At 45.8% G+C, this 23,920-nt stretch overlaps 1 protein-coding gene across 3 annotated transcripts in view; it reads right to left on the reverse strand.

Annotated features, from left to right (window-relative positions):
- trio (trio Rho guanine nucleotide exchange factor) overlaps positions 1-23,920 on the reverse strand; it is a 458,133-nt gene that overhangs the window by 74,682 nt on the left and 359,531 nt on the right. For all 3 annotated transcript variants that reach the window (XM_075876473.1, XM_075876472.1, XM_037427115.2), the window contains exon 51: positions 21,491-21,669. In XM_075876473.1, coding sequence (XP_075732588.1) covers positions 21,491-21,669 — 179 coding nt within the window. The remainder of the gene's footprint in view (positions 1-21,490; positions 21,670-23,920) is intronic.

Raw genomic sequence — 23,920 nt, forward strand, 5'->3', positions numbered from 1 at the left:
ACCTCATGATGGCAATGAATGTCAGACTGGGACCGGCGCTGAAGGTGTGTGCAGCCATAGGTGCCCTTCACAGGGTGTGCCAAGACAATCAAACTTTCCGGGCTCGGCGGAACATAGCTAAAAATAGGTGCTCTACCTGTTTCATCTAATGTTCGATGAGACGTACTTGATGGAAAGTAGCTTAAACAAAAAAGGAACACGAAGTGATATTGAAGTAGTATATTTCTTTCCGCTGCTTTCCATCATGTCAACACCGAGAATTGATTTAATATCTTAACAATATCAGCTGTTGTATCTAAAAATAAAAAATTGCCTCATATCTGCATGTTATTCTGCAAATGTCGTCGATAGACGATAGTCTTGCGTGTGGAGAGAGTGAACAAAACATTTATTTTATGTTCTGCGCAAGAAAATCGGTGAATGGTATTCTGGAGGCGCTGCATTAGAGTGCCTCGAGCGGGCAGCGGAGGTCCACGAGGACATCAAGTCACGTCACATGTGAGACATGAGCGTTATCTGGCCGTTTTCTTTGGAAAAGGAAGCGCGTGACTCTGAGGCGTGCGCGTCCGTCTCCTAGGTGATAAAGTGAAGAACGCAAGGCGATGGGTAGGTGCCAACACCGTGTCGTCTTAGCAAAGCGTTGGAAACACTCGCCTTTTCGTGCAAGCGTTGCATGGTCAGGGCAGCGTGATAAACACTACGGTCCTTAGAATTACTTATGTATACATATGGTGTTACTACAAATAATGAATATGCAAATAAGTTGTGAAGAAGGCATCTCACAACATGCATGCTGACTAGTATCAGCATGAAGTGCACAGTGCCATCCTCAATGACCCACTTAAGGTTGGTTTCAGTGCAATAAGTTACCATTCCCATGATTTGTCAGGCTTAGTACTTAAAAGGTCATGTTTTGACATAGCTGAGATTTTATTTTGAGGAAATCAGGAGGGACGGGGGCACTATAATCACTATGTACATATAAATGTGAGTGTACATGACCTCACACATTCAAACTGAATCATATTTAGGTGTTTCATACATACTCTTTAGCTTGTTTGTGGTCTGTAGCATAGGCAATATGAAAAGGAATAAAGCATTACTTGTGACGTGTGGATTTGCATTGGGTATGCAAATGCACGTTCAATTGATTTTCAGCACAATGGCTTTGCTGCTGTGGCTTTATAACAACAGAGAGTCTTAAATATTTTTTATAGTGCTGATGGGGCTGTTTCCTTTATACTTGTTTATATGAATAGCTTACTGTAAACCATGCTCACAGTATCACAATTGCATGCAACATATTCTGCACTGTTTTAAAGGGACCCCCAAGAACTGCGAGTCTCTACTACAACCCTAGAACAACGTGACATGTTTTCTTGCATACCGTATGCTATATCCTGTGCAAGCTGCTAATAATCTATTTTGTATAATGCAACCGTTATTGTCTTTCATTAGAGGATGCAAAAGTTATTCAGACAAAATAATGAATTGATTGCCCATAAGTAGCAGCAGTTTACAATTAGTACGATAGCACATGTGGCTACACGTTCTATCCTACGTCACCTGTTGCGAGCTTTCATTTTATTGTCCATTTAAGCAGCTTGCTAGAAAGAATGCAGGAGTGGTAGAAGGTAAGCCTTTTTTTCTATGACATCCCTGAACCAATTTTGAAGTTCAATCAGTGTATTATCTTGTTTAGTTTGGAATAAAATACGGATACTGGGCCACTTTGCATGTCACTTCATTTTATATCGTTTTTTAGCAAGCGCTGACGTTTTTACACTTGAACACTGTGCTATGGATTTCTTAAATAAAACGTAGTGGCAGATGGTCGGCAACCAGGGCCTTGGTTTGTAGGTTTTGGTGCACCTTCTCTACTTGTAAAGCTCTATACTCAATGAATGCATGAATGAAATTTTGCATTATGCATCACCACTGTGAGAAGAAGAAATATCACAGGTGGATTTTCATCTACTGTTATTTTTCTCACAGTGGTGACATTAAAAAGCAATACTTAAAAGCAATCTTGAATTTGTATAAGGATGCTGTGAAAGTCTGGTTCAAGACAAGGGAAGACCAAGAGCAAGATATAAATTTACTGCAAATTAAAATATACTTTTTTTTAATAATGCAGTTTTTCTGAAGCAAAATTTTATAGTGAAACAACACCTACAGATAGAGTATTTCGCATATTACAAAAGTAATAACACTGGAAGTAATCATCTTCCTTGGGTGTGCATGAGTGTGTTTTTTCTGAAGCAAAGCTTTAGATTGAAACAACACCTACAGATAGAGTATTTCATATATTACAAAAGTAATAACACTGCAAGTATTCATCTTCTTGGGGTGTTCATGAGTATGTTGAGCCATTGCTGTTCTGCTCTATGGTAAGAGACTGTCAAAGACAGACAAAATGCCTCATCATGCCCACTCAAGAAGGGCTTGCAATTTGCTGATGATGCTTCAGTAATACAGGAGCAATATGAAAGACACTCACTTCATATTATCAGCAGAAAACAATTAGTGATCTACCAGCTACATTTACATTACTCTTAAAGGTGACGGAAAGAAATGGCTCATTGGGCTAGTATAGCATGACTGATATTCGATTTTGGGATGATGCGACGAAAATAGTAGCATGCCAATGCCCCATTTCAACTCCACCTGTCATATCAAACTCACTCTGTAGACAGTGCAAAAAGGCTATGCACACACATCTTTTGCTTAGTAGGGCAAGGCTTACAACGTTGATGCAGCCCAGTTGCAAAACCAAGGGTTGGCACAAGGGGTTCACCCCCCCCCTCCTTTTAAGAATATTTTCCCACGTAGTATACAGAGTGCAAAATGACGCTCGATCACATCCAAGCACCGGGCCCCACTTAAAGTAATGATCGTGCCCATCCACCAATTTCCTGCTCACCAAAAAAAAAAAAATCTGCCTACGCCCTTGTGGTGGCAGCCCACTCACAATCTGTTGCTCATTTCAGTGTTTTTAATTGGTGCAATCACCATGTGTATGAAGAATGTGAAGGCACACATTGCATGCACATTAAAAATAGCAGGACATGCGTACACAAAAATAATATGCTGAAGGTCAAGCATTTTTACATCAGTTAAGATAATATGGCAGATTTTGCAAAATACTTTGTACTGGTTAACCTGGCAGCCAAAAAAGAAGACATCCCAAATTGTGTCAGAAGTTGTCCAGAAGACAGCTAGTTAAAGCCAAGGCCATCCCTTGTGCCAATAGAATGGTCTTGCACAGCGTATTACGCTACGTTGTGGCTGTTATTGTTTATGTAGCCAGAGTTAAAGCGAACAGAAGTGTTCTCTCTGCCCACCGGGGAATGAACACATTTTGTCTCTTCTGAAGCCTTACACATTTCAGCACATTTACATTTTCAGCATGGTTTCTTTGCGAGAACCTTAGAATTCATGAATTTAAGAAATGACAAATGTTATAAATTTACTGATACAATTATCCCCCAAAAAAGATTGCTATCTGCAAAAGTTCTTGGAAAAAGACGTTGTGCACACTTCAACTGATCATAGAGGGAAGGCCTTAAATGCAGCCCATGTTTTACTGCATTTGGCACTCTGTGCCAGCTAGCAGAATATGAAATGGTCAGAGGAATTCAGGCTCCCCAGAAGAGACTGATATATTGAGTGAGGAGAAGAAGGTTTACCTTAGTGTAAGCACAACTATGCGTCAGTGGATGAGATTCATGGTTTCATTGGCGTCCAAAAAAAAACGCATTTCATTCAAACATGCCTCTCACTGGACTGTTGTGATCATAGCCAAACAGAAGATTTCCTGCTAACAAATACTCACGCAGGGGGAAAGGGAGCTGAAGCACCAAAAATTTATCACACATCATCCATAGAATATCCAAGTGGTTGGAGAAACCTAATATGCTGACACTACCCTTCTAAATAAAACCCTGGTTAAGACATCATTGTTAGTCCATGTAGCATTGAGGCCGTGTCGGGGTATGTAATGAACCATTACGCCAAAGGGAAAAGATGATGCGGTGAGCAACAGGAATGTAGAAGTGAATGGGTTGTAGCAAAGAAGTTGTGAAGCCTTCAGCTAGGTGAGTTAATACAACAGCGCTGTTTCTGGTGCCATTTTTTACGTAAGCCAACAAAAATTGTAGACATGTTTTTGACAGCAACAAGGTGTCTTGCATGCAATGAATACAAACATTAGGCTTCATATTTGCAGCTTTTAAAAACAAGCTATAGTGTCTCTCATATAATACATGACTACTTGATATGCACATACATTTAATGCTAGCTGTAATGAATATATCACGCATGCTAAACATTTTCTTCTAGGCTGAAACTTCCATTATTTCAATACGTGTCGAGCTCATTGTGACATGTTAAAGAGCAAACTCGAACTTGTTAAGAGCAAGGTAAAGAGTGCGTCAGCCAGCCGCGCACAACGATATACACCAGTGCCCAATCATAAACATTACTGACCAGTGAATTCCTTCGGGTATTTGTAGATAGCATCGCGGTATCGCAGCGTGAAATGCCGCTGCCACTTTAGGCTTTTTCTTGTTTGCACCCCTAAGCGACGTCAATAACGCTAGCTGAGTTACGTCACGGAAGCGATATAAAAATCACTGGTGACTTTTTTTTTTTATGGGTGTGGTACCGAGAAGTGAAACTTTTGAATTCTGGTCAATCAAAGTGTTCATACATCTGTTGATCTGTAAATGTTTGACACTTGCTGTTTTACTAACTTACTGCAGGCGAGTTTCTTAGGCGGCGCTCAGTTTTCTGTGGATTGTCATGCACTTTCGTGGTTAACTTCGTAGCGCTTATGTATACTGACGTCAGCCACGGTATATCAGTAGTTACGGTGCTCAATTGCAGAACCAGAGGTCAAGGGTTCGATTCCTGGCAGTGGTGGTCAAATTTTGATGAAGGCGAAATGGTTGAGGCCTGTGTACTGTACAAAGTCAGTGCATGTCGAAGAACACCAGTCCTCCATTGCAACTTCTCTCGTAATCGTATAGTGGCTTTGAAACATAAAACTCTGGATGATATTGTTAACGCAGTAAGGACCACATGCCTGTAGCCAGCAATATTTGCAAGAGGAGGGATGGGGAGAGGGCACCTGTTGAAGGCCTAAAAGACCTATCTTCATCAATTATTTTCAGAAAAACATACTCGATGTGTGTGTGTGGGGGGGGGGGGGGGGTTCTTGGGCACTTTCTCAGCTCCCTGGCTACGGGACTGATCAGCCAGAATTGGTACACAATTAATGCGTGAGTTCAGTGTGCGGACGAGGACTACGAAGGTCAGAAGTTTAGCTATGAGAGCTGATAATAATATATGTGGTTACACATGCCAACACCTCAATATGATTAGGAAGCACGCTAGAGGGTTCCGAAAATTTGTGCTATCTGGTGTTCGTGCAGTACGCTGACCCCTAGCACTTTGCCTCCATTAAAAGGCAATCGCCGTGACCTTTGGGTCAGCAGCCGAGCACCGCAGCCACTGTCAGTATGCTGATGCAGGGCACTAAGTACAGTCCGGTTCGCGTGTTTGACAACCGTATGCTGGAGAACGCGCGAAAGAGAAAGGAGACGCCCAAGTCGTCTGCTATGGCGCTCATTGGCTACCACCACTGCAAACGTCATTACCACACAATGCCTGATGCCCTCCTCTGTCCTCGCTGCCGCGGCCGCGCTCGCGTGGTGAGGAGCGGGTGATCGCGTTTTTGCGGTGTGTCAATGTGCCAGTAATCCGACAGCTTTGGGGTTGTTTCCGAACTACTGATGCCGTAAGTAAACAGTGTCGAGACTGACTGCGTAGATAGGTGGCATCTGCACACTCGTGGCATAACGACGAGTAGTAGACGATCAAGATTTACGCGTTGGAGTGAGACGTACGGCTGTGGCTGCGGGGTTACATAGTGTAGGGAGAGCTCATTTTTCGCCACGCGTGTTTAGCTCACGCCTAAGTCTTAATCCCCTATATTCGTAGTTTCAATCCCAATTCTAACGGCTGCATCTAATGGCCGAACGCTGCCATTCATGTTTTGAGCAGTTTCCAGTGCTTGCTTGTACTTAATTGCGAGTGTTAAACAGATTGATACCGACTTGTCTAAATCCAACATTTTGTAATGTACATACCAACCAGCTGAGTTCAGTTTGCTAATGCAGGTGAACTTTCTTCATTCTGTTTCTGAAAACACTGTTTACACGTATGCGCAGCTTATGTGTTCAAGTCAAGTTTATTTTTGTCGAGTTTATTAAGCAGTTATGGAAGATTTATATTGCAAAAATATTGAATTAGCAGGTCCCGGAGTTCAGAAAAACAGCTGGGAGCCTGTTATGAATATGCATGTTGCTTGCCTGAAGCCTTCCAGTGAAGGAAGCAAGAGTGACTCACGGCGTAGGCTTAATGTGGAAGCTTAAAGATAATAAAGTGAGTTGGTTGCAATGAATCATTTAAAAAAAATGTGCCGAGACAGGAGGAAGCCGGACATTATTCACAGGATTTTTACTTTCTCTGTCCATCAGTACTTGCATACTTATAATAAAACACCTGATCCTCTCTGAAGCACACAATCATATATAGATAACATGTAAAATTAGAAATTACTGATGCTTATTTTATTTGTGTGCATTGAATTTTCTACTCCCTCCTGCGATGCCCTCAGGCCTTGGAAGTAATACAAATGAATCATCTGGTATAAAACATGTACTCTTGCAGAAATTTATTGAAAACTAAAGTCACCCTTCACCGTCATTCAGTTTTCTTTTGCACCATCTGCCTGTGATGTCTTTTTTTTTTCTCGTCATCATTGTAGTAAGCTGCTCAGTACCATCACAGAGATACAGTTGGGAGCCACGCACATGTTGTCAAATGTCAATGTTGTCGTTTTTGTTTTGCACTGCAATTACTTCATATCTATCTTATTTTGCTTTAAATATTACCTATGCATGGTCACCTGCAAGTTAAACATTTGGAGTATTTTGGAGAATGACTGCTGCACAAAGTCCCCAAAACGAACTGACACTGCAAGGTCAAGTAACTAGGCAGTTTATTTTATTAATGAGATCTAACAGACAATAACGCCAAGGAATGTATAGGGGAAGTTATTAAAATCAATGTAATGTAAATAAGAGAATGAAAATTGGGTGAAAAAATAACTTGGCGTGAGCAGGAAGATTCCCATGCTCAGTGATTGAACAACTGTTTCGCGTTTTTGAGCTGCTCTCGCTACAGGTAAAAAAAAATAAAACCGACCAGGGCGTAGTATGAGTACTTGATAGTTTGAACTCGCAATTACTTACGATATGCATCGATCGTGTAGGCAAGACTGTCGGTAGCCTCGAAATTGCTCAATGAACAGTGACGTATGGCCGTACCTGCAATAGCGTAATAAGCTGATCGGATTAAAACTTGACATGCATTTAACAGCCATCACGAACATGCTGAGGGATCTATACGGGAAAAGCGAGCCCTGATGCTAGCGACGCTGCTGCAAAGAAATACGTCTTGTGTGCAGGCTGTCTGCGCAATTTGCCCCAGACTGTTTACTTATAGTTTCAGTAGTTAGGAAACAACCCAAAAACATTCCGAATCACAATTAAAACACACCACACCACACATCTGCTATCAGTACACCCCCGATGCAGTTTGTTCGAAACTTTTTACTTATAGTTTCAGTAGTTTGGAAACAACCCAAAAGCAATTTGATTCACAAAACACACCGCACACACAGCCGCTCTCAGTACCGGCGTTACCGGCAAGACCGCGGCGGCCTTGGAGGCTGGCGCGGCAACTGCAAAAAAGACAGCAAAAATGTTTACTGAACGCGGAAATGACGTTCGTGGTAGCCACTGCCAATGAGCACCGTAGACGACAAGGGTGTCTCCCCTCTCTCACGCGCGTTCTCCAGCATACGGTTGTCAAACACGCGTCCGGGACAAACGTTCCCAGCCAACGCTTTCGTAGAAATACATGGGACAGTGGCCTGGGAACTTTTGACAACCCCTGTACACGAGGGTTAGGAGCGCAATCAAAACTTCATTTCTCACATTTGGGTTGGTGTAGCGTGAATTTTCATAAGGTTAGTTTACTTTGATTAGGGTCTATAACCACTTGAATATTTTCTCCTTCTAGGCGTTGCTGATAAAATCAATCAATCAATCAACGATAGCAGTGATGCAGCAAAAAAAACTGCATTATGAAAGATACATGAACACCATCGATGCTTTGTTTTTCTTATGGAGCAAAACATTATTCTGGTATAATAATTGATTGATTCGAAGGAGATTTGTTGAAGCAATACTTCTATGCAGACGAGTCGGTTCATACTTGAAAACTCGACTTGCTGCGCAAGCTGTAGAAAAAAAAACCTGTCTCCCTTCTCATTTTTCCTTCAGGTTGAGCAGTAAGGTCAGTTTTCAACGTAGGTGATCATATTCTTGAGGACTTCAGCATAAAGTCCTTGTCAGTGCCGCAAAAAAAAATGTGGCCGCGCACACTGACATTTATTTGGCGACGGAGCAATAGACGTTCCATAACATTGATGCAAGGTTCGGAACCACCTCGCTCGCGCCTTCCCATAAAAACCAACGAGAACGATTAAAGCGATCCTATGGCCGAACACATCTTCAGCGCCGGTCCCAGTTTGATGTTCAATGCCATCATAAGGTGGTGTTCTTTGATGAGGAACAACGCGCCGCTATCAATCTCGTGGTGTCGGAACTTCTCAGCCATGTTCTCACAGCCTCGGATCCCAGAAACGTATTGTACTACATCATCCACCGTCCACTTTTCGGGCGAGTTATCCCAATTCTGCAGTGAATACGTGGACTCCTGCTGATGCTGCCGGGTTGTGGTTAAAAGCGCAGGCGACGCCTGCGAAGCCACCGAGTCTAGTGAAGACGTCGGCGGGACTTGTAGTGGCTTGCCGTTGACGAGCTTAGACTTGGTGATGGTGACAGTGGCGCCTGGAACAGAGGAGGTGGTCTTGCTCGGTGTCGTCTGGAGTCTCCTCGTTCTTCATGCAGGCCAGCGACGGAGTCTTACGTTTGGGCCTCAATTTCATGGTGGACGTCGCAGCACCCGGAAATGACTCGGTCATGGCAGGCGTCTTCACGAAGGATGAATCCAGAAACTGCGGAGGGTTGCGCTTAGCGGTCACTGCCTGCGTGACTGCTCCAGACGTACTCGGGCCCGGAACCATTGGTGGTGGTGCGTCCATGATGCTGACGCGCTAGCAATACTGCGGCCCCACAACGCTGGTCGGCGTTGCCGCGGTCGTACTTGGGCAAGGTTGCAGAGACTCCTGGATGATGCATCCGTCGATCAAGCTTGTCAACACACCGGACTTGTAAGGCTTCTCTCTTGATTCTCGAACCAGGTCCGAGCAGCATCTTCTAAGGCAAAATACGCATGCCGGAGCTTGTCATCGTCTGCCAGTCATTGAAGGCGGCGACGCGGTCGAACCTTTCGATCCAGCTTTCCGGGTCTTCCAGTGGCAAACCGCGGAAAGTTGGCGGCTCTTAGGGTTGTCGGAGCCGGAGTGGTGCAGGCTGCACGGAGGCGGTCATGGTTGCAGTAAATGTTGTCGGGATCCGGGTCTGCCTGGCTGCTTCAGGAAGGGGCCCGTACTTAGGTTGTAGTCCCCTCTGCCGGCGGCTTGTTCACTGTTCAGGGTTAGCATCTGTGTCTTCTTTGCCGCTTAGGCTGGGATCGCGGCCTGAAGGGGCCGTCGGGAACATCAAAGAAGCAGCACCTCCACCAGATGTCACGGGGTCGTGACGTGGCCGAAGACAGGAGAATTCGTGTTGGAATTTAACTGTTTATTTGGGCGAACCTGTGCCCGGTAAACGGAAAGTCCGATTACAGTAGCGGTCTTGGACTGATAGCGGCGAACGGAGCGTCGGCCTTCGATCAACTACTGACAAGCGGCGAAGCGCGTCGGCATTTACACTCTTGCCGTCGAATGTTCTAGCGTTATCGCTGGCGGTGGCGTAGGTTCCAGAATAATCTGTACCGTTTGCAGAGTGGGCGTGATCTTATCGAAATGATCTACTACAGTCCGGAAGCTTCTCGAAAACTGCAGGCGCGATTTGCGCTCAGAGTTGTGTAGTGTTTTGGGACAATAACAAAAGTTGGGAAATGGAACGCGTGGCATTATCGTGGCGTGCAAGCGGCGAAAAGAGTTCCGATATGCATAACGTCCTGCCGTCTTCGGTTAACGGACCTTCCGGTTGGGTCTCGGGTCGCTGTTGACGTTGCCCAAAGTACGGCAGTGAGCCACTAGGAGCGTTGCAGGAGCCCGTGGGAGTGGCTCGGCCATGCGTTTTCTGGACTCTCATCACCGACATTTTGGTACAGACGTGGCGTTAAGCTATTTCGAAGTCGGTCACTTACAGGGATTTGCGTCGTCGGTTTATGTACAGTCGGCGCTCTTGGCGTCTTAAAACTTTCCCGTCCACGCCGGTCGCGTTTCAGCAGGTGATGCTGAGAGCGGGTGTTGGAGGACGTTTCTTCGAACAATGCCTTTGCTTCGAACGAACGAAACCGAGTGCGTCGCGCGTGGATGTTTGCTAGCACGTGCTAACTTTGTCGTCGTTTAGGGTGAAGATAAACTTCGAAACCGACACGCTCAATCTAAAAGAAAGCAATGTGGACGAGTTCGTTTGGCTTTTTGTAACCACACCTTTTAGGGGCGAAGCTCCTTATAGCGGCACCCGTTCGTCCCCCGTAGTATGTAACAAGTATAACATTTTGACCTCCAAGGTGGTGCCAGTGAGAGACTTCTTCTGTGCGTTGTTGAACAATAAAAAAATTGTGCTCAATGTACATGTCAATGGCTGCTAATGGGGAATGAGAGACAGGAGCATTCGGCTTTCAGTTAACGCGCAGGCTTCGATCACCATTAGCAGCCATTGGCATGTACATTGAGCACTATCTGACAAGAAAGGGTTGCTACGTTATACTCGCTGGGTGTAACCTCCTTAGCTTTAGAAAGGTTTAGCGAGCGTTGAGCCGCAGTGCCATGAATACAATGAACTTGTATAATACCTTGAATGAACTCGAGGTGGTTAAAAATGGGAAGTACATACGAAGCGAAAGCCGTAAGAACGTAAAAGCCGAATTCTCCGCCTCTCATTTCCCATTAGCAGCCATTGGCATGTACATTGAGCACTATCTGACTGAAAAAGTTTGCTACGTCATACTCGCTGGGCGTAACCTCCTTGGTTTTCGAAAGGTTTAGCGAGCGTTCGGCCGCAGTGCCATGAATACAGTGAACTAGTATATACCATGAACTCGAGGTGGTTAAAGGTGGGAAGTGGACCCGAAGCGCAAGCCGTAAGTGTGCGTGTGCCACCTCTCGTTTAGTCCTTGGAATGTTCGCTGGATGGCGGTGCTTCTATATGGGGAATATATGATGAAAAGATGCGAGATGGTTGTACTTGGAGTGTTGAATAGATGGACGAACGGACACATAGACAGATGCATGGATGGACGCATGAATGGACGCAGGGGCGGCTGCATGGATGAACGCAGGGACGGACGCACGAACAGACGCACGCACGGACGGGCTGATGGACGCATGGACGGTCACACTGACGGACGCATGGACGGACGGAAGCAAGAACGAATGGACGGACGAATTCTTCGCCCCACTCTCCATCATTCACTCCGTGGATATGATTGCTGCATTTTTTTTATGAGACGCTTCGCAAAGGTTTGTTAACAAAATTGTGGCAGTGGTGTCGGTGGTGTAGCGTCATGATCATTGTTGTCATTCATCATCATAATTTCTTGCCTACCACGCCGCGCCTCTCACGCCGCGAGCTGCGCCAGCACAGAACGACTTCACGCGCCTGGCGTGTCGGCCAGCGGACGCCGGCAGCTGCCGCCGCTCCGCTTCAGTACTCCGAATGAAACGGCCCCGTCAGCCACCTTCACAACGTCGTCTGGCGATTCTAGTCAACTCAACGCCCCCTCTAGAAAGATGCGTGCGACGTCGCACACTTTCCCATGGGGACGTGAGGTTCCTCGTAGTTAAGTGCTTTTTCTGCAAAGAGCGCTCACAGCCGACACTATACTTCTTCCGCTGAATTCGGAAGTGATGCCATCTCAGAGACACGACCGTATTGCCTCCGCAGTGTTGCCAAGTTTGGCTATATATAGTCAAATTGGGCTACAAAAATTTTTTTGGCGTCTTCTTGGACGAGTTGGCTATGTGGCTATATTTTGGCTAATAAAAATCGGAGACTCGTCTTTTTTTTAGCTGTATGTCACGCAGCCGTGATGAACGCTCCAGAGGTGACTTATCGAGCGGACACAAATCTTTAAAGATTTATTCACATTTGGCCTTGACGAGGCTGAAAAGGTCCAAATTCACCAAAGGTCCGCACGCTTCGCCGCCCAAGACAGCAGAAAACCGTGTGACGAGCACCGGCAGTCTATGTCGATCTTCGTCCGAGCGGGTGCGGAGCGCCTCTCCGGGAGCCGTTCTTTCGCTGTACTGGCACGTGAACCACATAAATTTAGGCCGCAGTTCTATGCTGGAAGCCAATGAGTGTGATGTGTATTTGTATATACGTACAAGTTGGCTTTTGTTTATTGGAATCTTCTACAATTTCAGTGATTGCGTAGCGGCTAAGCTGCGTTTTATTCAGATTGCAGGCGCAACACTCGTCTATTATGTTGCGTATGTATGCTGTGGAACTTGCACACAAGTTCGAGCGTATAACCTGCAAAGAATGACGAGTCGCGCACCTGGCCACGGTCACGAACAATGAGCGCACGCGTTTCGCCCAATATCAGATTTCGGTGCCTGTGTCATCGCTCGCGCTTTTTGACATCTGCGTTACTCGCAGCAACGTTAGCCAAAAGTTTTAAAACTCCAGTTTTGCCCACCGTGATGGGCTTTTTGTTACAGGGCTCGACTGCTGACTGAAGGTCGCGGGACGGAATTCCGGCCACAGCGGCCGCATTTCCGTCGAGGCGAAATGCTACAGGGCTCTGTGAAGAACCTGCAGGCGATCGTGCATCTCCGGATCCTTCCATCACGGCGTCTCTCGTAATCATGTCCTCGCACTTTGGGACGTGAAACCTCGGCTATTATGTGCGGTATCCGCTATTCCTTCAATGCCACAAGAATATTAACCCAGTCATTGAACGGAAAACTTTTTTTTTACTTTTGCTGTATAGACCACCACGGGGGGGGGGGGGGGCGTCATGGTGGTTTTAGGACGTTAAACTGCACACATCAATCAATTGAATGACGATGCACAAACTTAAGGTGACCAATGGATTTTATATTTCTTGATAAAATGAACAATACTGAGAAAATATTCAGGCTGCTTAGGCATCTTATACTGGTTTTGGGCAAAAATAAGAAATTGTATTCAATTACCACAGTTGGCGCTGCTGTTGTACTCTTGAACACGCAAATGTGAATACCAAAACAGCATGTAATATTGTCCTACATACATTAAACATGTGCTGTAAATAGATATGAATGCCTGAATTGAATAGTCAATTTCGCGCCAAAACCATGACCACACAAAGAAAACACATAAGACAGGACGGGTGTTCACTTGCAGCTGCTTGTACCATATATATATATGCAGCTGCTTGTACCATATATTCATAAGGTTGCACACAACCTTAAAAAGGTGGCGAGTCGGCATGACGTACTGCTGGATTTCACCGCCCCTAACAAACTAGCAAAGTTGTGCCGTTGCACAACTGGAAATCATGCTCAACAGCTGAAAGGCTGTAAAAAGAAGCATGCGCGGCCGTTTACGAAGTGTGCCACCGAAGCGGCTTACAAAATAACCCTGCGGAGAGAGACGCCAGATGGGGCACTGCGTCACTGATCGAGCGAGGGAACACCCCTTCACGGTGAAGAATAAGGACGGTGTCCATTCAAGCGCGCATGTCACTTCATGTGGATTCACACCACGAGAAATTTTGGAGGCCTTTCACAAAATAAACGGGGTGTCAAGTGCGTTAGCGAAACTTCACTAATCTTGTATGAGTCTGAAGCACGATATCTAGCGATCGTAAGTCCTATAGCGTGATTAGGTAAGCGACGGCCCGAGTACGTTGCACATGCGTCGACGAGAAGTGGGTTTATATCAGCCTGTTTCCTCAAGGATTAAACAGTTGCAAATGAGCGCCTGTCCCGTTTGTGTGTTTTATTCGTTTGTGTGGCCGCCATTTTGGCGCAATATTGACTAATATTTAACTCAGACATGCACCAACTATCCCAACGGCGAGTTCCACTAGATGTGAATGCCGCTGCTGCACATGTAAACAACTATAGCACGTGCAGCCGGCTTATGAACTGAACAAAAAGCAGGGTTATACAGCGCCTGAGAGGAGGCACTTTCAGTATATGTCTTGGTGATTAATAAACAGGCGACCTTCTGCTGTGTTCATGACACAAGATTAGGATCATTCAACGCCAAACGTCCCAGCCATTTTGGCGACCATCTCGAATGTATTTGAAAAAATATGCTGCTGATTAGCTGCATTGAAAACGGTGAAACGATAGAATATTTCCGAGAGAAAGTAAAATTTGGTCACGTGGTTGCCTTCGGAACTTCCCGGAATGTCATTTGGGTGATTTTTGTGGAAAAATTTATTTTAAAAGTACATTCTACACCAAACTTGGTCTATATGTTGAGTAAAGGTTCATGTGTAAAGTGTTTGAAGCTCAGTAATATTTGTGCAATTTTACTGGCACGTACACCTCTAAGAATTTAGCCAAAGTGTGTTATGTTTGCATTTTTACTATTGCAATACTGCACTTTGTATGAATATCCGAGTAGTGAATACTTACTCCACAGAAGGTATTTTTTGAGGAAAAAATTATTTTGAGACCTCTAAAGCTGTTTAATTTTACAAGAAAAAAAATCATAAATCTCGCAAAATTGTCATTTTTGTCCATAATGAGACGCGATTTGCACCATGTGGTGGTGCAATTATAAATTACTTTTATACATAAATCAGAAGCAAATAAACAGTTCTTTTCATGTGGCAAATTTTAGCATTACATTTGTTTGTTTAAAGAAAGAAAATAAAGTTTGCACTTTCCCACTGGCGCCTTTCTTCCCATTTGGTAATACGACAGTTGTCGCTTTGAAATTCTTCATTGCCATCAAAAGAAAAATTCAAAAACTATTTTCTTCCTTAAAACAAAAAAGTGTAATGATAAGATTTGGCATATGAAAATACCTGTTTATTTCTCTTCCTATTCAAGTTTGAAGGTGATTTTTAATTGGACCACTCGACAATGCAAATCGCCTCTCAATATGGGCAAAAAAGACAATTTTGCGAAACTTATTATTTTTTCTCGTGAAGTATAGTAGCTTGAGAGGTCTCAAAATATTTTTTTTCAAAAGATACCTTTTGTGGAGTAAATATTCACTACTCAGATATTCATACAAAGTGCAGTATTGCAATAGAAAAAATGCAAATATAACACGTCTTAGATTAATTCTCGAGGCATATGTGCCAGTAAAATTGCACTAATATTACTGAGCTTCAAGCACCTTACACAATAACTTTTACTTAACACGCAGAGAAAGTTTGGTATAACAACAAGTAGCAGTACTTTCAAAGTAAAATCTTCCAGAAACAAGAACGAAACGTCATTCTGGTAAGTTCGAAAGGCAACTAAGTGACCCAAAATTTTTTTCTCCCGGAAATATTCTACCATTTCACTGTTTTCAATGCGGTAAATCAGCACAATTTTTTGCAAATACATTTGAGATGATTGTTGAAAGAGCTGGCATGTTTGGCGTGGAATGACCCATTAGTGAGTCATCCTTTTAAGTTGGAGAAATCTAGGCCGTCTCCACTTTATTATACATTATGTTAACATTATGCATCTGTACACAGTTTTCATGCACTGCTGTTAATCTTATGGCAAACTGATAATGATATTGGAAAAATAAATAGGTATATAGGTCACATAGCTTGAGATGAAACATTTCACATCAGAGGAATGTTCCTAAAATGTACGAGATATTTGGTGCACCCTAGTAGCGTTCACCACTGCTGCAACACTTTGGGTGTGGTTGTGAGTCCGAAACAGCTGCTGTCAGGCAAGCTCAAACTGGCGATCATTCAAACAAATTCCTGTTATGCCTCAAGGTGCACAATGGGAAGCGAGTAGCAAAGCGACTTGCTCGGTTTCAATAAGGTAAGAGTCAGCTTCGCCCTGAATAGTAATGTGGAAATGGTTTATGCATATCTCGCCGCGAACTGTCGAGGTCACAGCAGAATGTTTTTTTTTTCATTGTAAACACGTCTTAGCTCAATTCCGAAAAAAAGAAGTAACGAGATACCGACGTGTCTTGGATAGTATCGCGATACGGGCGATACATCGTAAAAGTATTTCACTACTGAGATATAAATACATTTTTCAAAAGCATCTCGATACAGCAATAGAAATAATCAATAGTATCTCTGAAATACTATCGCGAAACGCGATACTGCCCAGTTCTGCCTGGAGCGAGCACGCAGATTGCACCAAGCCAGATGTGTGAGTGGAACACGTGAATGGCCCGGATGCTTTCTGGCGATCAGGGTCACCGTCGGGTAGACTTGAAAAGAAGCCAGAATTCAGGCTAAAAGTAGTGACGTAATTTAAGTTGGCCACATTTGTATCCAAGTAGAACAAAAGTGGTATTATGACAGGAGTTTGTTTTTTTATTGTAGAATGAATATGATTTCAAATATGCGAAAGCCTAGAATTAGTTACCCAATTTTTCGGCCTTGCTTGGTCTTCGAGCAACATGTGAGTTGCAAAAAGTAATTTATTCATTTATTTGTTTACTTATTGTCAAGGCCAATGTCATTACTAGACGACGAATTTTCAGGCACTAAAAATCGCGTCTTAGGCGCCAAAAATAGGCAGCAAAACACAGTTTTAGGCCCCCAAAATTGTAAATATACGCACAATAAACTTTCAAAAAAATTAACATTTTCGAATATTGACGTGCGCAACCTGTGTCAACGAAAGGAAAGAAAAAAAAGATCTAGTTGCCACAAAGGCGCCAATGGTTTAACATAGCCATGTGAAGTAGCCCTTTTTTGCCGCACTTTTTGGGGTACACAGTCTACCCTTTCTTTACCCAGCATGGTGATCTAATGGCGAATTCCGTTGAGAGAGCAGGAGTAGAGGGGCAGGGCGCTGAGGAGTGGGGGGCAGAGCTCTGAGAGCATGGTCACTGGAATGCGTCGCGCTCCCGGAGGGCAGGTGAGAATGTGACGAGTAAGGGAGACCATGTGACTGAAACAGCCCCGGCATATTCTTTGTGGCGCAGCAGCAAAACACGCGTGAAATTGGTCAGCCACATATTCTTCATTATCCCAATACCTAGTTTGCTTGTGCAATGACTCATTCGGCAAACGTCCAGCTCTCATCGTGGCCACGCGTACAAAACAGCGGTGTCAAACTACACATGGTTGCTACCGTTGCAGCCGCGCTCACCAGCTGAAGAAAAATTTGGAGGCTGTGACGTTCAAGAACCACGTGACTCGTCGTACTGCACCTACTCCGCTTTTCAGGCGAGAGCACTGCAAACTGCTCCTCTCGCTCTACCAATGGATGACAGTTCTCCTGCACCTGTTTGACCACTGAAACATGTCGGCTCTGAAGAGAGCCCTTTAAGCGTGCTCTTGAGTGCTCCTGCTCTCCCAATGGAGTTCGCCATAAGAGTCCACCATCGAATAAACACGCTCCTGGATCTCTTTCTTTTCGTCATGGCTCAGAGGGGCAGCACAGAAGCAAACAGCTAGAGCGCTACAAAGCCAGTAGGGTCTTTTGGCCTCGTATTGGCCGAGTCTCTAATGGCGCAGGGTCAATTTCTCCTCTGTATGTGAACGCCTTAAATGGCCCCTCACCAGGTTTGAGCATTGCGAGCTGACAAGTGTAAGGCATGCAATGGGTGCTCACGATCACGTCTGCCAGGATTTGCAATATCACCCACCCCGGAAAGAGGTGAAAATTGAGAGTGAACGCCGCTTGTCTTTCATCTCACGGGCACGAGCCCTAACAAGGAGAAGGTAACACATGCCCGTATCAAAGAAGGTGGGGTAGTGGCTTAGGCTCTTCCTGAAATTTGAATGGAGGCGTGTGTTCTACCGAGGACATTAATAAACTGGTGTGTTTCGAGGCCTTCAGCAGGTGCCCTGCCTCCCCCCCCCCCCAACATAAAGAATTCCTGGCTGCGGGCGTGAGGTATACAGCGGTGAGCACAGTTAGGTTGAGCACGCGAGCGCGTGACCAACAGCACTATCAGCGCCGCTTAACAACCATCGTTCGAAACATTGTACATGCGCAGCATGTGCTCTGCGATACAGTCTTTCCACCGTGTGCGCCACATGATGGATACGCTTGTTCGTCGTCTGCTAGCCGCATTTTTGTTGGCTAACTAGGCGCGTCCTGCATTTCAAGGTCCATCTAGATTGAAAATAGGCGCGTGGATACAAAAACTAGTATCAAATAGTTTACATTCGAAGTATATAATGAAGACAACAGCAAAGAAGAAAACAACCCAAAATGCAGCTTAGCAAACAAAAATGCAGACGACCGCGGTGGAGAGTGTCGCAATGTTTCCGACAATGGGTGTTACGCGGCGCTGCCATCGGCCTACATAAACCACGCACTCGCGGGTTGCTCACCGCTGTACAACAAAGAATGGTCCTGCGTACGTTCATGCCCTGCCGCGTCTGCTGACCCGCACGTCGCGGAATCAAATCCCGGCTGAATTTTCTATGGATGCGAAAATGCCCCGCGTGCCCAGCTTTGGTTGCACGTTGAAGAACCCCAAGTGGTCGAAGTTTCCGGAGCCCTCCACTACGGCGTCTCTCATAATCATATGTTGGTTTTGGGCAAGTTAAACCACACATATTATTATTCTATTATGCTGCATACGTCCTAGTGGTATTTGTCACCGCGAGAATTATTTGAAACGACATGTGTAATTTGTGCAATCTGTTGATTTGTTGTTTCAATAGATGAATGAAAGTTTGATTGATATGATTGATTGATATGTGGGGTTTAACGTCCCAAAACCACCATATGATTATGACAGACGCCGTAGTGGAGGGCTCCGGAAATTTCGACCACCTGGGGTTCTTTAACGTGCACTCAAATCTGAGCACACGGGCCTACAACATTTCCGCCTCCATCGGAAATGCAGCCGCCGCAGCCGGGATTCGAACCCGCGACCTTCGGGTCAGCAGTCGAGTACCTTAGCCACTAGACCACCACGGCGGGGCAAGTTTGATTGATATGTAGGGTTTAACGTCCCAAAACCACCATATGATTATGAGAGACGCCGTAGTGGAGGGCTTCGGAAATTTCGACCACCGGGGGTTCTTTAACGTACACCCAAATCTGAGCACACGCGCTGACAACATTTCCGCCTCCAACGAAAATGCAGCTGCCGCAGCTGGGATTCGGACCCGCGACCTGCGGGTCAGCAGCCGAGTACCTTAGCCACTAGAACACCGCGGCAGGGCTAGATGAAGGAAAGTTGATAGAAATATTCAAACATCCACACGGAATCTGCGCGCGTCGTCGTCGTCGTCGTCATCATCATCATCATTATTATTATTATTATTATTATTATTATTATTATTATTATTATTATTATTATTATTATTATTATTATTATTATTATTATTATTATTATTATTATTTACTTCAAATCGAGCGAGACTAGGCGGCCTTCATTTCGTATGCGTTCGTGTTCTCGCCATTCTCGCGTCGTGTCGGCGTCAGCCCTTACAACCGTTTCAGAGATGCAACGCTAGATATCGTGGTAAGGATAGGTGATTCATGCCAGCTTATCCAAACATGCGGATTCATCCCGCAGAAACAGGCAGTACACTATACAAACAACGCTGAAACAGCACAACACCGCTTGCGTGAACGACCTGGCTTGGGCATGTCATGCGCATGTACCCTTGCGTGTGCATGACGTGTTGATGCGTCGTGTGATCTTCCGGCTCCTAATCACCTGAAGAGGGCAGGGAAGAAATGTGGCTTTCGACGAAGTCTACGCAAGACGAGTGGCAAATGTTTCAAGCTCACCTTTTCGCATCATGCTTCGCAATGCTTCGCAGATCGTAATGAATTAAAGAATGATTGCGGTATACAAATCTATTCATTGGGAGAACAACAACTTGCAATGTCTAACTAAAATATCTCATGTGACCAGGTGAAGCGCCCTTGAAGAAGTAAATTACCAACAAAACAAAAGCCACGTGCACCCATAATTGAATTAATTATTTATTTTGTTCACCTACGCTCTGCTTTTCTACCTTTTTTCTGACGGCACTCGACGGTTTTGCATTTGTTCTTCATCTTACTGCGGCTGCGCGGAAACACCTTCTGTTCTCTGCCATCCACTGCAGACATATCTTCAATCAGGTTTTTGAATTCCTTGGGAACACTGGCCTGGAAATTACTTTTAAAAGCCCCCCCCCCCCCCCGCAACGTCCTCGGCAATGGACACCACTCACCTGCTCTTCCCCTCTTCGCATCTTTATTTTCCTCTCCACATTCCAGCGCGTATATATGCTGGGACGTGCTCCCATTCAGGGGAGCAGAAATGTAGCGCCTTTTCCTCTCGCTCGATCATGGATTAAAATTTAACACGGTGGCGTAAGAACCGCTAAAAAACAAAGAATGCACACCCACGCTTGTAACGCAACGCTTTATTAAACAGACATGTCATTCACTGTTTTCGTTCAACCTCGTCAGGCGAATACAAACAGTGAACGAAACAGTGAGAAATGGCGGGAGGAGAGGAAAGGGCGCATATTTGAAATCTACCGAAGAACGGAGGGACCGCTCAGTGCTCGGGATTTTACGGTATGTACGCGGGCGTTATTGCATTTCGCCCTTATCTAAATGCGGGCGGGTAGCATTTAGATGGGGGTGTCACCGACATTAGCAGCGCTACACCTCAGTCATTCGTATAGGCTGTAGCCGGCGGCGTCCGGAAGGCTTCATTTAAACCTCTCGCATATATAATTGGTGTCATTATAGCTTTTTCCCCTTTCGAAAGGTGCAAAGATGCTTCAGCGAAAACGTCTTACACGGGTAAAATTAATTTCACGCTGAGAGAAACACTCATTATTGAGCACCATGAAATTAAAACAAGATATTTACAGAGCCATAAATAGGCGAAGGACGAAGCGAGGGGACACAAACAGAAGAGCATACAACGCAATGCCAACTGCCTGTAATCAGTACTGCGTCGTATGCATAAGCGTGCGCAGGGGTGGGGGAGGGCTCAGGTTCGTCACAGCATCCCCCCCCCATATTGTACTTTGCGCCCCCCCCCCTTCATGCGCCCGCCTGTGGTCGCATGTCAATGCGCCAGCGAACAGGTAGCTACTGCTGCCTGAGCCGAACGAGCAAGTTCTGCGCAAGTTATGCAATCGGCGTTGGTCCACTCACCCGTTACGAAGACTTGTTCCGTCCTCATGTCCCGCCCTGTGACCGACTGCAGAGAAGCTGGCTACCCGCCGCCACGGGGAGGGCCGCTCTTCGCCGGGGCTGCAGCGTGGTGTGAGCTGCTGGCTGGGAGACGGTGGCGGCGACTCTTCGGCCGGCGCAGAACCGCCGGCTGAAGTCTTCTGTTTGTAACACAATGAAACGCAAGATAAGCCACAATAAACGCACGGTAGCTGACTGCTATTGCGCCCAATATAGGGGAATAGCATGCGAATGCCCAGTCCACATGCAAAAGAGGGCAGGATGCAGCACTTCTCGAATGGCATGATTACGAATCGGCGTTTGAAGTTAACGTAAGCGAATCGGTTTAACCCGCACTGCAGTGAAATGAAGCAGCTGGAAAGTTTGGTTTGCTTGTGCGCTGGATAAGTGCCTTCCGCTGGAACAATAAAATTATTCTATTCCAGTGGATCACCAGTCCAACGGGCTCGCGAACCGGCTGAAAGGCTGCCTTTCAGTCCCAACGTAGGGGCGGCCCACTTCGGGATTAAAGGGCTAGCCAACAGGCTCCGACTCCCCCCCCCCCTCTTCCACCCCCACCCCCCCAAATGAAGCTCGGAAATTTGTAGAATAAACCCCGCGGTCATTACGTTTTCTGAATATTACAGCGCTGCGTGCCACGCAGAGCCTCCATTTCAAAAAAAAACAATTGCCGCGCTCTTTTCCTACGCCTGACCAATCCTCCTTTGCCCCGCCGCGGTGGTCTAGTGGCTAAGGTACTCGGCTGCTGACCCGCAGGTCGCGGGTTCAAATCCCGGCTGCGGCGGCTGCATTTCCGATGGAGGCGGAAATGTCGAGGCCCGTGTGCTCAGATTCGGGTGCACGTTAAAGAACCCCAGGTGGTCGAAATTTCCGGAGCCCTCCACTACGGCGTCTCTCATAATCATATGGTGGTTTTGGGACGTTAAACCCCACAAATCAATCAATCAATCAATCAATCCTCCTTTCTCGCACCATGACGCTAAGTCGCTGATCGGTGATCTGACGTAGCACGCTGCTGATCGATTGACCTAAACCAGTCCGCGGCCAGTCTGGAGGCGCAGGCTCCCTTTCCTTACGGCCTGAGCAGCCACGGGGAGTACAATGGAACTTTTTCTATACAGTCACGACAACGGGCTACGCCTTACCCTCCCCGTGAAGAAGAAGGGTGGTGAGACCACGCAGAATTTCGAAACCATCTGAAAGCTATGTTCTAACCGCTGTAACTTCCTTAATATAACACGTATTTACAAAATTCTTGCGGCTGCATGTTTACAAAGCATGCAAAGCAAAAGTGGACATATTTCTCTTTGTAACAATGTTTGGACCTTGGGGTTGTTTACTGGCCCTTTAAAAGCTTTATTCGGGCTTGGACACTAGCGCGACTTCTTGGACATTAATAAAGTTCTTTCATACATCCACTAGATGAAGAAGGAATTGGAGAAAAAAATTGCAACAAAGAACACGGAAAGATATACGAGTACGTGGCACGTCGAGACAACCACGCGTTGACCCTTCAGTTGATCGGGATGTGTTCGGGAGCCTGCCCTGAGAACTGGAGCCAGCCAGAGTACCGGGGATATGTCGAGCTGAGGAGCTGCTAACAGTAACTTTCATTTACATTATTTACAGGTAGCGTGTTTCTACATTATGGGCTTAGCATCATGGAAGCTCTCGACGGAAGCATGATGGGAGCTTCTGGGAGCTTGTGAGAGCTTGTCAGGAGCGCCTCGGCGCTCTCATTTTATGTCCTGTCCTTCCCGGGATTCCCTGCAGGAAAGCAATGGAGGCCAGAACAGTCCAATTAAAATTGCCATATTCACCTTCGCCCCCGAAAGGGGAAGGTGAAACGCCGCCTCCTTCCTAACCTCCTAACCCACGAAAGGGAGAAGAGGCACGCCCAGTTCAGCCCATGGCGAGGGAGAAAACACTGCATACCACGCACGACACAACACAGCACGAAGACGTTGAGTCTTACGTGAAAGTCGATTTCGCAGTCTGTTGCAGTGATGGCTATGCGGCGCCAGACAGACCACAAATTGTGGAAAGAGCGGCATCAAGGCGCCACGGAGAACGTGGGAAATGCATCCGCAGACGGTTGTCAGATGCTGGGTCCTTTGCCCGGGGCACCTTGACGATAAAGCAAGCCGCCTCGACGGCCAACAACTCTTCCTAATCCGTCAGTCAGTCAGGCATGTCCAAAGGGTTTTACGAGGGGTGCCGACGACCAGGGATAACTAGAAAAACGATTTCTCTGTTTTCGCCACTCTTGGTGCATCTCTGGGAGCGCCGACTCAGAAGAAATCAGGGTAGGCTTAGCCACAATGTCTCATGCAACAAAGCGGCGTCAAGACCGGCAGGCCGATAATAACAATTGTCTACGCGTATATGCAA

This window comes from Rhipicephalus microplus, chromosome X, assembly GCF_043290135.1.
Source record: "Rhipicephalus microplus isolate Deutch F79 chromosome X, USDA_Rmic, whole genome shotgun sequence".
NCBI lineage: Eukaryota > Metazoa > Arthropoda > Arachnida > Ixodida > Ixodidae > Rhipicephalus > Rhipicephalus microplus.